The sequence below is a fragment of the Lampetra planeri genome, chromosome 4, assembly GCF_965212315.1.
Source record: "Lampetra planeri chromosome 4, kcLamPlan1.2.h2, whole genome shotgun sequence".
NCBI lineage: Eukaryota > Metazoa > Chordata > Hyperoartia > Petromyzontiformes > Petromyzontidae > Lampetra > Lampetra planeri.
In genome coordinates, this window is record NC_136110.1 from 28,490,247 (window position 1) to 28,503,784 (window position 13,538).

At 47.4% G+C, this 13,538-nt stretch overlaps 1 protein-coding gene across 4 annotated transcripts in view; it reads right to left on the minus strand.

The window, feature by feature from the left end:
- VPS13B (vacuolar protein sorting 13 homolog B) overlaps positions 1–13,538 on the minus strand; it is a 298,548-nt gene that overhangs the window by 143,821 nt on the left and 141,189 nt on the right. For all 4 annotated transcript variants that reach the window (XM_078593678.1, XM_078593679.1, XM_078593677.1 and 1 more), the window contains exons 20-21: positions 12,900–13,009; positions 5,222–5,363 (exon numbers count right to left, since the gene is read on the minus strand). In XM_078593678.1, coding sequence (XP_078449804.1) covers positions 5,222–5,363; positions 12,900–13,009 — 252 coding nt within the window. The remainder of the gene's footprint in view (positions 1–5,221; positions 5,364–12,899; positions 13,010–13,538) is intronic.

Genomic DNA, 13,538 nt, shown 5'->3' on the forward strand with positions numbered 1-13,538 from the left:
TTGCGGTTTCACGACTGAACGCTCGAGCGTTTTTTAGAGCCAATCGACAAGAATATAATTGTCTCAACTTAAGACTTTACAACAAAAATTCCGATATTTGGGGGCAATTGTTTCAAGTGTTTCCAGGGTGTTGCGGTCATGGTTACTGTGGGTGACGGACTGTGCGCGTCAGTGCGGATTGCATTAAGTCATTCCCGTTGCGAATGAAAGAGCCACGTGTTCATTTAGTTGTAATATCGCAAGAGGGGAACATAACTCTGGTTCCACTGCTTTGAAAGAGAATTGCGCCAAGTGCTTATATTCACCAATATAGTTGCATGCAATAAACGCAACGCACACGAGAAACCTTTGTATTCCCTAACAGAGCCACGTTACGCATGAGGCCTCCTCCTTGGTGACTGCGCTTGGAATCCTCCAGTCATTGCAGCGGAGAAGGCTGCACGATTGAAAAACAAACACAACGACAGGCACGCCGATGCACGATCACGTAACACCCCCACACACCCACCGCAGCCACAACGGTGCACGTGCGAGACGAGAAAAAGAAAGCAGCACCACACACACAGCACTTAGATGTCAGCGGAATATAGTAAACAAAGAGGATGCAATCAGCTCTGCGCGGGTGGGCCCACCTTCTCAAGTGGGGGGGGGGGTCACAAGCCACTCGCAATCACCGGAGGAATTTACGGAATATCCTGAATGAAGATATAGCCGCCAATCAAGATTGGATTCCAGACGGTTTTAATTGGAATGGACCGCGCACCACTTTTCCCAGTTGCACACTCCGCTCAGACGGCAGCCAAACGGTTTTTGTGATTTTACGATTTGCTGGCCTCGTCCGAACACTCTGGGAGGAACGAGAGAAAAACGGGCGAACGCCAACACGCAGCCTCGCAGCTTCTGTCTTGTGGGGAAGGCCTACGGGACTAGGGAGGTTTTAGCTCTGCTTCACAGTGTGAAGGCTCTACTTTTGTGGTGCAAGTTCCGCGCAAGTTGGAAAGACGTAGAGGGGTGAGAGAGGTTCCAGGGTAGGGTTATCAAAGCAATAGCCACGTGGTTTACTGTGGTTCTCTTAACGTAGAATATGGATGGAAAACATTGATTTTTTAAACAGGTGAGAAGACGAAACATCTTTTTGCCAGAGCATAACCCAATCCATAAAAGCAAATAATATATGTATGAAAAGCAGCCCTTTTGTCAATCTACTGCAAGATAAAGGCCTTTATAAGTTGGTAACTAAAATTCGTAGTGCCTTCAAAAGAAAGAACCCTAGTTATTGTGAGTTAACGGCAATAATATCTGTGCTTGTGATAAAATACACAGTGATAACAATACAGTGCCACTGCCCAAACACCCAACAACCCTAACACCCGCCAATCCTACTAACCCTAACCCAACAAAAGTAAATACATGCGTAAAAAAGCTAAATGTATTGGAGAAAAACAGGTTAGGCACTCCGTAAAAAATAGCTAAATCAAGTGAACTAATACAATTAACAGAGATAAACAAAAAAATATATATAACAACGGTTTACATGTGTATGATTGAAAGCTTCGGAGTTTATTTCATGGTTGACAGCCTTAATTTGACACACCAATAGTGCTGTCGTAAACCTGGGCACGCGGCACACGCTCTCCGAAGGCCGCGTTCAACTTTTTTTTTGCGAACGGCACAGCAGAGGGAAGGAGGGTTGGGGGGGGGGCGCGCATGGATCACTTCCAAAATTATAGCTCTGTCTAAGGGCTTCAATGACCATGCCAGCATTCATGAAGAATACAGGGGTGGGGGAAGGGGGGGAGAGAAGGAAAATAATACTAAAAAATAAAGCCCGTACACTTTTTCACGCCACCCTTTTTTGTATCGTACCAAAACACGTGTGCAGCATGAGGGCGCTTTAGCAAACTTGTACAAATGTGAGCCGCCCTCAAAATGTATCCCCCCCCCCCCCCCCCGAAAAAAACAGCTCTGGCAAAGGCATAAACGCTTACAGTTGCTTGCAAGGGTGGAGGAGACCGCTGTCAGACGGGCCTGCAAACTTTCAGCGGATGATCGGATTAAAGTACGAATATAATAGGGGCCACACGCCCGAACCAGACGCTCTGGAAGGATCTACGAAGGATCCAAAGGCCTCACCTTTTTAAACAATGCTCAAGATTTTAAAAGCCGCAAAAAAAATTGTTTGCGAAGCCTTTCAGGTTTCACCCGATAAAAAGGGTGCGTCGGCGTCGACCTTCGACCTCTTGAGATAGCATGAAGGCACCGGTGACCTTTAATAGGAGAGTCCCACGTACTCGTGGCGAGGACGTATCACATTTTGATAAGCAACGTTTATGATAAAATCCATACGAAACGAGGAAAGTAAAGAAAGATGCATCGAGTGATCAATTAAAATGTTGCGCGTAATAATCGATTGTTGACGACATATGCAAATTACATGTGAATACGAAGTCAATATTAGGTTGAGGATAATGGACCAAAACAAAGGTTTACGTATGAGAAAGGGGGCGGGGGAAAAAAAAGACTGATGAGGCAAATTACGGTCAAACATCCCCTACAACCTGCACGGCATGTAGGGGTTTTCATCCAGCAGTGGATTGACAATGGTTTCTAATATTATGCTGGGAGGGGGGGGGATGGGGTGGGTGTGGGGAGGGGTTGGTGGAACCACCCAAGATCCATATTGTTCTCAGAGCCCTAAAAAATATAAATATTTGTTTTAATTGGCTGCACCACGAGAGATGTCAGTCTACAGATTATATTGAAAAAATGTATTCTCCCAGCCAACTAAAAATCAACTCAAGATAGCCAGAAAATACCAAACGTAGATGTATTGTATATATATATACGTAGCAATAATTAAAAACAAATACAAAACACTAATACTGCAAGTGCAGGTCCCACGATGTGTGCATACAGCAATAGAAGAGAGGAGCTGAGTTGCTTCAGATTCAAGAACAAAAGGTATTAACAGCTGCAAGTCATTCCTGTATGAAAAAATATACATATATACACTTCACCGGCTGACTTTAACTGAAATTAACAGGCAGAGTCTCCGTTACTTATTTAGGACGCTCTCTCTCAAAATGACGAGGTTTCGGTTTTTGGGCGCTGCCAAAAAATGTCTGCTGACCCTGATTTACTCTAACTCACCGTCCCACCTTGTACCAGGGATGATAAACAGTGCAACATTTGTACAACTTTAACTCATTAAAAGTGACACTTTGGCTTTGCGCACGGAGGCACCGTCACTTTGAAGCTCTCTCCACTCGGCGTGTACTTTAGCGGGAACCCAATACCTCGGGTGCCCACCCCCCCTTCCTTTCCCTGTGCTAAAAGAAAAACATCCATCCAAGGCTGGGCGCGAAAAGGGGCCCCGCGGACAGCCCAGACGGATGCACAGCGTGAAATGGGGAGCGTTTCTATTTCAATATGACACGAAATTTTTTAATTTCGCCGCAGATGCAAATCTCGCTCGGAAATTTCCCCCGATTAGTGTGGCCTAGAAGTGACCCCCCCCCCCCTTCTCCTCTCTCTCAAGAACTCTAATCGGGAACTGTGGAGGGGGCAGCGGGAGTGAGGGGGGGGGGCAGTGTAACATTTTCTTATATAATATACAATATGCAAGGTCCTCCTGGGAGATGGGCAATAACCACACAATTTCAAACAAAAGCATGACCCTTGAGTGTTATTTTTAAGCCTCGTCTCTTTTGCTTCCCCTTGAGCGGTGTTCGCATTACGAGATCGACCAATGAATACGCGCGATGGGAATTCGAAAGATAAATCATCGCGATTAAGTCACGCGGATACGGCGGTCTACAGGGGTGACGTTACAATCGCGCACTTCCCGTTAGTGGAGATATTGCAAAAAAACAGCACTGTTTTTACAACCCCTCTAAGAATCGTCTGCATGAAACGAACATAATATTTCTTTGTGAGAACAGAAACAGAAATGTACTTTCTGGCACATGTTTAAGAGACAATTGGAGGTCATCCACATATGTGGCCCGATAAGAACTGTCTGGGATGCAATATTATAAAAAGACACTTCCAATTACACAAAAAACCCTGATGATGATGATTGGAAGAATTCTCCACGTTTAGATTATTATATTCCAGTAATAGAACATTATCTCCAGCGTGCAGTGTGACACAATATTGCAATATCACAAAGGATAAATGCATAAAAGTGAGTGGAACACAGGACGAAGACTAACACATAAGTTGGAAGTAATAATATAAAACTGAAATTACCATATAGTTGATGGGGCAAACAAAAGACAACCAAAATGCTGACATTTGTAAAAAAAAGATAACAGCCCTGCAAATGCTCACACCACACAGCTGGTGGAAAGGCCTCCATTACAAGGAACTCACTAAAGATAATTTGGCCTACTCTTCCAAACCAGCCACTCATCTTAGAAAGGGATGGGAGGACCAAAAATATACCCACCACACACGAACTGCCAATCGACTCACTGTGGTGTACCCACTTTACTGCATCACGCTTTCAGATGCGCTTCTGCGGCCGTCTGGAACGCCCTCGCTTCCGATATTAGCAAGCCACTGGAGCTGTGCACTTTTACATCTATTTGAAAACTAATTTCTTTAGAATTGCATTTAGTGTGTTGGTTTGTTGTCCTTCCCCCGCACCTCCGATTATCACGGTTGGCTACGTACGGTGCGAAAGAAGTTCAACAAACACACACACATGTCTCAGGGGGTCGAGAGAGACTGCGGTATTTAAGAAACTTTGCCCAATGTTTCAATTGCCGTGCCAGAAGATAAAACCATGGGGCGCCATGGTGGTGATATGTTAACTACCTCACCTGGTATGCAGAGGGTCGTGGGTTCGATCCCGACTCTGACGCCTGTTTATTTAGAGTTTGCATGTCTCTCTCCCCATGGTCGCGTGGATTTTTCTCCAGGTTCTCCAGTTTTTCCTTCCACATTTAGACCCAACCTGAGTATTTGGCTGCTCCTATAAATGTCCACATGATATGCCACTTAGTTGACTTATCATTTGTTGCCAGATCACTTCTGAAAAAGAGATATATAGCTCAGTGGGGCTTACTTAGTAAAATAAAAAAGTTGTCTAGTAAACCGGCGTACCGCTTGGATTACAAATCCCATGTGCTAGCCACTCCACCACAACAGCTCCACGATAGGCAGTAAGAGAAGCGATCAGGGAGCAGGGGAGGAGGTGGGTGGGTGGGGTCCCCACCTGTCGCCGTCTTTGTTTTGAGGGGGCTGCTCGCCCTCTCCGAGCCCTGGTGCGAGGGCTGCGTCACGGCCGGCGCGCTGCCGAGGGAAGCCTCGTCCCCTTTCTTCCGGGCGGCCGACGCGGCAGCGGCCTTTGGCGCAGACTAAGAATAAGAGGTGAGGGAGTCACAAGCAGGCGGACAACATTAGTAGAGCAACGGCATTCTCCTCCCCCCCCAACTCCCCCTTACCTTACCGCACAACATCTATCAAAGATATGCGTGGGGTCAGCTTCGAAGAGAATTTTAATGCGGCTGAAAGTGGCGCTTGCGGTGGTGGTACTCGAGCGGTAGTGCAGCGGTTAGCGCACTGCGCTAATAGACCCCGGCGACCCGAGTTCGATTCCCACAGGCGGCTAAGACCAGTGACCATTACCTGAACCAGTCCTAGACCTCCCCCTAGGTCAGTTCAACCTCAAATGAGTACCTGGTGCGGTGCTTAAAACAAACATCGGCACTGGGGAGACAAAGGCGGCCGGGCGTGGTGTTGGTTACCCACCCCCTCGTGTGCCGTGCCGGCCTTCATAGGTGCTCGCTAAGAGCACTTGCCCCAACAGTCTGTTATGGCGAAATGGGGGATCGATGTTTTTGGTACTTGTCTCCTGTTTATACAGAATCAAGCCGCTAATGGAAATTAGACATTCCTATGGCAAGGGCGAGACGACAAATGAGACAATCATTGTTGACTTCTCACAGAGCGGTCCTGGTTTTATTGTCTGCGGAAGGTTAAAGGGCTAATTTGTGATCTCGAACCGTTGCGCTCTCACTCCGCTGCGTTGTCCGGTGAAATAGCTCAAGTTAATTAAGGATAAAAAGTAAAATCAGCGTTCTTCGCTAATTTTCACACGTGGGCGGAGGGGGGGGGCACTTTTGCCGATAAGCCATCAGTGCGAGGGCCGCCGCGCCACATTTGAAACCATTGGCTTCGACAGCACGATGGGGGGTGTTGTCACGTGTTGTGTCTTGTCGGGGGCCGCACTCCAGGCCACCGGGGGCCGCGATTGGCCCGCGGGACCTTGCAATGAAGAACGCCGGATTAAATCAACAATTCAACCGCTGGTGTTTTACTGCATTGACGGTGGCATCTGAGGGTTAATAACTCGCCACTTGACATGCAAAAAGAGTTCATCGGTGTGGCTGACTAAAGCGCAACACGTCCGCTGTCAATCTGCACACATTCGATTGTGAAAGCACTCGTGGAGTTGACAGAATATTTCCATTATCAAGGGTCGTGTTCACAAGTTACTATGGAGTCCAGACAAATACAGGAACACAATGTTTCGAGTCTGCATGTGCAACCACTCTGAAACGAAACACATCCCCATCTGCACGTGACATTTTTTTTCCCCGACGCAGTGTCCCTTTACATTTAATCGACGGCTAAAAAAGACACCTTCCTTGCTACTTTACTCCTACCAACTTGCTAAATACCCACATTCGCATCGCTACAAACAAATTAATTGCAAGCACATTGTGTTCGGCAACCGCAGTTAAACTTCGCTCACAATTGGAATGCGGGGGTCACGATATTAATGTTACCAACGGCATTTAATAAAACCGCCAGTTGTCATGCAAAGTACACACAACATACCAAAACTCTTACCCAACCAACGCAGCGGATCCAGCACAAACATACTCGGTGTATTACGTTTTTCTGTATAATGTAAAACATATTAGCGGTGATGTACATTTTCTTGCACGAGGTCATTCATCGATCGTTTTTCTCCGAGTCGCCCTGCGCGTGACGTACATTCAAAGAGAATGGAGCGTCCGAAGGCTTTCATGCGAGTTTTTTTCCTACTGGAGAGAACATTTATTCAATCACTCCATTCTTCCGCTAAATCCCCGCAGTTGCTCGAGGGAAAGTGAAAAAAAAATAAACGCTGCAAGTGCAAGCAGCACGACCCCCCCGTGTCTCCCACGGAGGCCGCAGCCAGATCGATTCTCACGACCGAGCAGCGTCTAGCCCGACGAGCGTGCGATTGCTTCCCAAAGACAGCAACCCCCAATTAGACCGGAGTTGATCGGCAGCCAATTAGGAATGACTGATTGATGACCACGCCAGCTACGCTTCTCCCATCTGTAATGGGGTTTGGCCGCGCTCTCGAGGAAGGGGTCGCTTCCAATTACACCTCTGGTGAGGAAGACCTCTCCTAGTCATGTCACTGACACATATTCTACGCGCTGCCACTCACGGAGCGCTCGTTGAAGGATGTGGAATGTTCGGGAATGGGGTTTTTTTTTTCTCGTGTTTTTATTGCAACTCAAAGCGAGCCCGGGACAATGCGCCGAGATCGCAGAACAGGGAGCAATCAGAGACTCCGCGAGCGGCAACCCGATTTCGGCGCGACAGGACCAAGCGATGGGGAAAAAATTGGGCAATCTTCGGGGAATGTTGATAACATTCGAAAAAAAGGACTACAAGGAAACATGCAAGCAGTGTTTCGATTTAAAGCTTTCGTGACTGCAGGGATTCATCTTCTTGGTTCTTTCGGTAAAGTCACGTAGAATGGAAATAATAAAATAAAACATAATAAAATAATTCTCACGACTTTCGGCCACAACGCAAGCAGCCGTCCTCAGGTGAAGACCAGGTCTGTCGGGGAGACAGCGTCTCCATTCAGAACCAAGAAGATGCAAGCAGTGTTTACCGGAATCTTTCTCAGGATCATCGTTTAAACTGGAGAAATCCGATAAGCTGCAAAGCTCTTTTTCACAAATATCCAGTAATCAAATGGCACACCACCACACACGGGATATGGCACGAGCGCAGCGAACTTCCGACAGACGCACAAATCGCGTGTAAATCTGCCACCGGCCCGGAAAACATAACACTCCGATGGCACGCAGCGCTTTCAGAAAAAAGGGACAAAATTGCACTCTGCGTCCCCTCGCAAATTCACAGCACGCCAAAAAGAGCCGCCGCTTTGTGTGTGCCTTGGGTGAACAGCACCGCGGGGAACGACGGAGGAGTTTCCACCTGCAAATCAAGGAAATCAGCACCGGCCGATCCTCACGTCGTCCCGTCCTCAATCCCCAATTATCGCGGCGGCAGCGTAACAAGAGCTGACAAACCGCACTGGGTGCAGCATCTGGTATCAGACCTCCCACTCCCTGATGTCCACTCGAGCTCCCTCCCTCCCTCCCCCCAACACATACACACACTCACCACCACCACCACCACCGCAAGCTACCCACCCAAACCGGCCTCCTCCTCCTCCTGCACCTCCGCCCCGTCTCCGCACTCCTCGATTGAGAGCTTGAGTGCACGGAGACTCCTCCGAGGGCCTCAGATTACAGGGCTGTTCCTTACGCGGCTGCCAACACAAACACAGAGGCGGCCTGCCGGGGCAGGCCCCAATGTTCAGCCCCCCCTCCCCTCCTCCACCTTCTCCCCCACAACTCCCTCTCTTTTAGCCGTGACCTGAGCGCTCGTGCTAGCTGCCGCATCCCCCGGCCCACACCGGCCTCCCTACTGCTACCCATGTCTGCTTCATCTGAAGATGGGGGTAGAAAGGTCAAGTGTAACCTTGCAATTGCCTGCATGCTCGTGCCACTGCTGATGTGGCAGGGCCTCCACCACTAAAGGGAGATCGAGAGGGCTCCTCTCTAGATCTCGCTACCGTGGTGCCACCGTGGATGTCACGGTCGCCAGATGTTACCTACCTCGCCTGGTATACAGTAGGTCGTGGGTTTGATCCCGACCCTGATGCCTGTATATTTGAAGTTTGTATGTTCTCCCCGTGGTCGCGTGGAGTTTTATCCAGGTCATCTGGTTTTTCCCTCCACATTTAGAATCAACATGCACTTAGAGTATTTGGCTGCTCTACCTTTCCACGTGATAAGCCACTTTGTTGAGCTATAATTTGTGGCCAGGTCACTTCTGAAAAAGAGCCACGTAGCTTCATGGGCCTTACCTGGTAAAATAAATAGTTTAGTTTTCGTTTAGTTTATCCTACTCTTCCAGACTGGCCAGAGAGCTTGGAAGAGTTCAGAGTACTCAAACATTCCACCCCTCCCGCACCGCCATCACTCATACATGACCTGCCCATCGACTACTTGTGATTTACTTATTTATACTGCTGCATGGACAGATGCGGGGATGATTTAGGAAACTTTCTCACCGTTTCAACATCCGCGCCGCGTGCGCAAACCGACAAAATCTGTATTGCAAGTCCGGTGTGCGAACAATACAATTACATAACGGGAGCATCCTTTTGAAGGTGGGGACTTAAATTTGTTCGTTGAAGAGTACGACGCCACTCAGTCGGTAGCACCAGTCGCATCCGTTAGGTATCTACCAAAGATTCCAGAGGAAACTACAGGTCTCAATGGGCACTTTATGTGGCTATGAATAAAGCTCTACTGCTGCTACTGCTACTGCTACTCAGTGGCCCGCGGTGAAATAGCCATGAAACAACAATCGACTAAATGAATTGTTGAATTCATCCGTCGAGACCATTCGGGCCTCCACCGAAATCCAACGCCAGACCCGTTTGAAAATGAATCTGAAGGTCGAGTGGAACTTCCCTGGTTTAACGAAGCCCATGACCGGACCTGCATTTCAAGGGTCGCCAGTTCGATCTCCCGGCAGAACAGCCGTTAATAATGGTGCACGTTTCGTGAATCTCCACCCACCTCTGTCCACCCAGTGTCATGAATGGGTGTGCCACAATTATGCAATAAGCAGGTGGCGTGTGTGGTGCAATAAAGTGTGGTGGGGACTCTGCCAACACTTTCAAGACGTCTTGACAGCGTGAGAAGAGTGGGTCAGGATATGCTCCGGCGGGATTCTCTCGAGTTATCTCTAGTGGAGCCCCTTCTACCAACAACGACATGTCTCAGGAATTGTAGGGCGCATCTTGCTTTTTACGATTTCACAAGTTAATAATATATTGCACCATGACAAAGCTTTATCCATGTATACTTGTTTCCATTTGGTTAAACAAACGTTACGATGTACGGTCATAAAAACTTGAGAATTTTATTTGTATTCCTGAGCAGACATTTTTTGGAAGTAAAACACAACAAGCAGAACATTGCGATGTTCCTCACAGCAGTGAAATTTCACGAGGCACAACACTCTCCCGCATGTGAACATCCTGATCTGGTCCAGTGATTTGTAGCCTAATTTCTTTTGGACTCCAATAATGTCAGAATGCTCAAAATATGATCAAGCAGCTGTGAGGACATTCTGAAATGTTCCATGAATTGTGAAGGTCATAAAGTGTGGTGCCCCAAACTTTAAAGCACCGGCAGCTTCGAGTTACACGTGGCCAAAATCACTTTAAATGATGTGTCAAATGTCAGAAGCTACACAGGGGTGAGCATGCTTTGGACTGTGATGGGAGACTTCCTGAAAATTCCAGGTGTTCGGAGGCTTGGAGCTGTAAGGTAGGCAAAAAAAATGGCACTGTACCAACGAATTCAATCTTGCTAACCCACCCCTGCTTGACATCTGTGAAAAAACAGCTTCGTAGGCCCATCAGATTCCTCCAGTCTAAATCAAGATTCTGATTCTATCGGCATGGAGCAGCTATGAGTCCTATCCCTCCTACCCGTGGGTTTTTCTCCAGGCACTCTGGGGGTTTTCTCTCCCACGTGAAGCGGAACAAATAAGAATGGAGTTGGACAAACATCCCGATGCAGGACCCACCTCAAACAAGGGAGTTGTGAGACTCATCAAGGCTTTACTGGCTACATGAGAGAGATGGAATGATTCCTCACCCCAATGACACTTCATAGATGCAATTCGATTCAAGAAATAAATATATATTTGTGTAACACTGTGGCTGCAGGGGTGACGTGAACACATTAAATGTCACTTCTCCAAAAAAAAAGAATTGATTCCTGCGCAAGATATCTGATTCATGCATTCCGAGCCTTAAAAAAATCTACAATAATCGATTAATTATTGAATTGTTCGACCTCGACTAAAAATAAGGGTATTGATATTTTTAAAAAATCGATGGGAATTCCGCTGCGAAGATGAAGTCTTCCCCAAGCCACCACGTGCCCTCAACAAGTCACCGAGCACCTGTGCCACGAGATGAAATTCATCTCTTGAATTTCCAAAACCGATTTTATTGGATGATAACAAAACCAAAGTATTGTTTAATTTGTGCACGGGCGATCACGGTCGAGCCGTCGTGTGACTGCACTCAGCGGTGTTGTTTTAATCAGAAACTGGAGCACGCGGGGATGATCTAACAATCGACAAAGCCTGTGTCCCCCCAGAGGGCAACTGGATAAAACCGTGAAAAACTTTGGAGGAAGCAGATATCTGGTAACTCACGGAGGAATTCCTGGGCACTCCATCAGCTACGCTCAACTGGATTAACCAGAGAAACACAATTCTGAGGTCACACTTTGAAGGTCAGCGGTTATAAAATACAAATATTCTATGACACCGGCTTTGCATCTGGTGTCATTTAATTTGATTTATTCTTGTGCAAGTTTCAACTCTGTGGTGATAATTTCCAAACTGTGGAACTGGAGAAATGTTAACTGCTCTCGTGCTCTCTTCCCTCGCGAACCAGCAGGCATTCAATGACTGAAATAGTCGCTTAATGCTCACGATAGATTCATCGAATCGAGTGTATATGAACACATTCGCAATGCATGCTAAGGATATGCATGCAATATGTTGTTGCTTTGTTTGGGGGGTTATTGGAGGGAACAAAACTGTACAAGCGGAAAAAAATGGGAAAACAAGACCAATGAGGTGGTAAAAACTAAATAAAGAAAATTACAATATATTTGTAATGAATCGTAACTCTGAATGCAAGACATCACTGCGGGGAGTGGGAAGTAAATTACTGCACACACGCTAACCTACGTGAACAACAACACTCCTTAGGATATTAACATGGCACTCCCGGTATTCTTATACTTAAAAAAAACCCCAATACATTCCAAGCGATATATTATTTCACAAACCGCCAGTTACGCTATGAGACCTCCTTTACCAGTGGCAAAATATAGTAGTAGGTTTTTACCCTTTCAACTGGTACAAAACTGACACCTTTATACACCAATGGAGACTAGGCTCTAAGAAAAGCTGTCTCGGGTGTGGACTAATCAACTTCAAGGACAGTGCATATCATTATCATTATCAGAGTTGTTTCTTTTTGTTTGCATTTTGACTGCTTGTGTTGTGGATATTGCAAACATGATCCCTTGTATAAAGGTGTCAGTTTTGTACCAGTTGAAAGGGTAAAAACCTACTACTAAACCGCCAGTTCTCGCACCACACGCGCTGCAGGTGTCCAAATGTTCACGTCATCCACGTGTTCGCGATACATCGCAAATTTATTTTCAATAAAAAAAACTGCCACCGCTGGCGAGCGCGACGACGCGAACCTTGCTGGAACACGCCAAGCGAACGGCATGTTGGGAAATGCTACGCAAATTGACCGTCAATTGCACGTCGCAGAAACTCGATCAATCTACCAATCGATCTTAATTTTACGTGCAACTAAAGTAGCCATCGGTGTGCATGACAACGGAACTGGCACGGTACAGGGGGAATCCCGTCACGACCTCAGTGGCTGACACCGACTGAGCAAAGTAAATTGCTACCGCGCGCGAAAATAAAGTGCAAACGCGCGCAACAAGCTGCCACTGCGTGCGTTTGCTTACCTGTTGCCGGGCTCGGCCCACGCCCGGACGCGGCTGGTACAGGAGCCAGGCGTAGAGCACGGGGTCGACGTTCAGCGCCGCTCCCTCCACGTTCAGCAGCAGCACGGCGCCTGCAGGATTGGAGGCGAGATGTTAACTCCGTCGCCTGGCATGCAGGAGGTTCGTCGGTTCAATTCCCGACCCTGACGCCTGTATATTTGGAGTTTGCGTGTTCTCTCTCTCCCTGTGGTCACGTGGATTTTTCTCCGGGGCCTCCGGTTTCTCTCCTACACATTTTGAATCGACATGCATTCAGAGTATTTGGCTTCTATGAATGTTCACGTGATAAGCCACTTCATTGAGCGATCTTGTGGTCAGGTCCCTTTTGAAAAAGAGCCGTATTAGCTCAGTGGGCCTTACCTGGTAAAATAACAAAGTTTATAGTTTTAGCTTAGTGTCCAGCGGCCTGCAGCGCAGTGGGGGTACCGCGGCGTCAGGGTGGGCAGCGACACCCAGACCCCATCTAGCATGGGGGGGCTGCAAGCCGGCCTGGTGTCCTTTTTGTGAAAATGTGTTACCTTTAAATTTCGATTTAAAGCTTTCGTGACTGCAGGGATTCATCTTCTTGGTTCTTTCGGTAAAGTCACGTAGAAGGGAAGT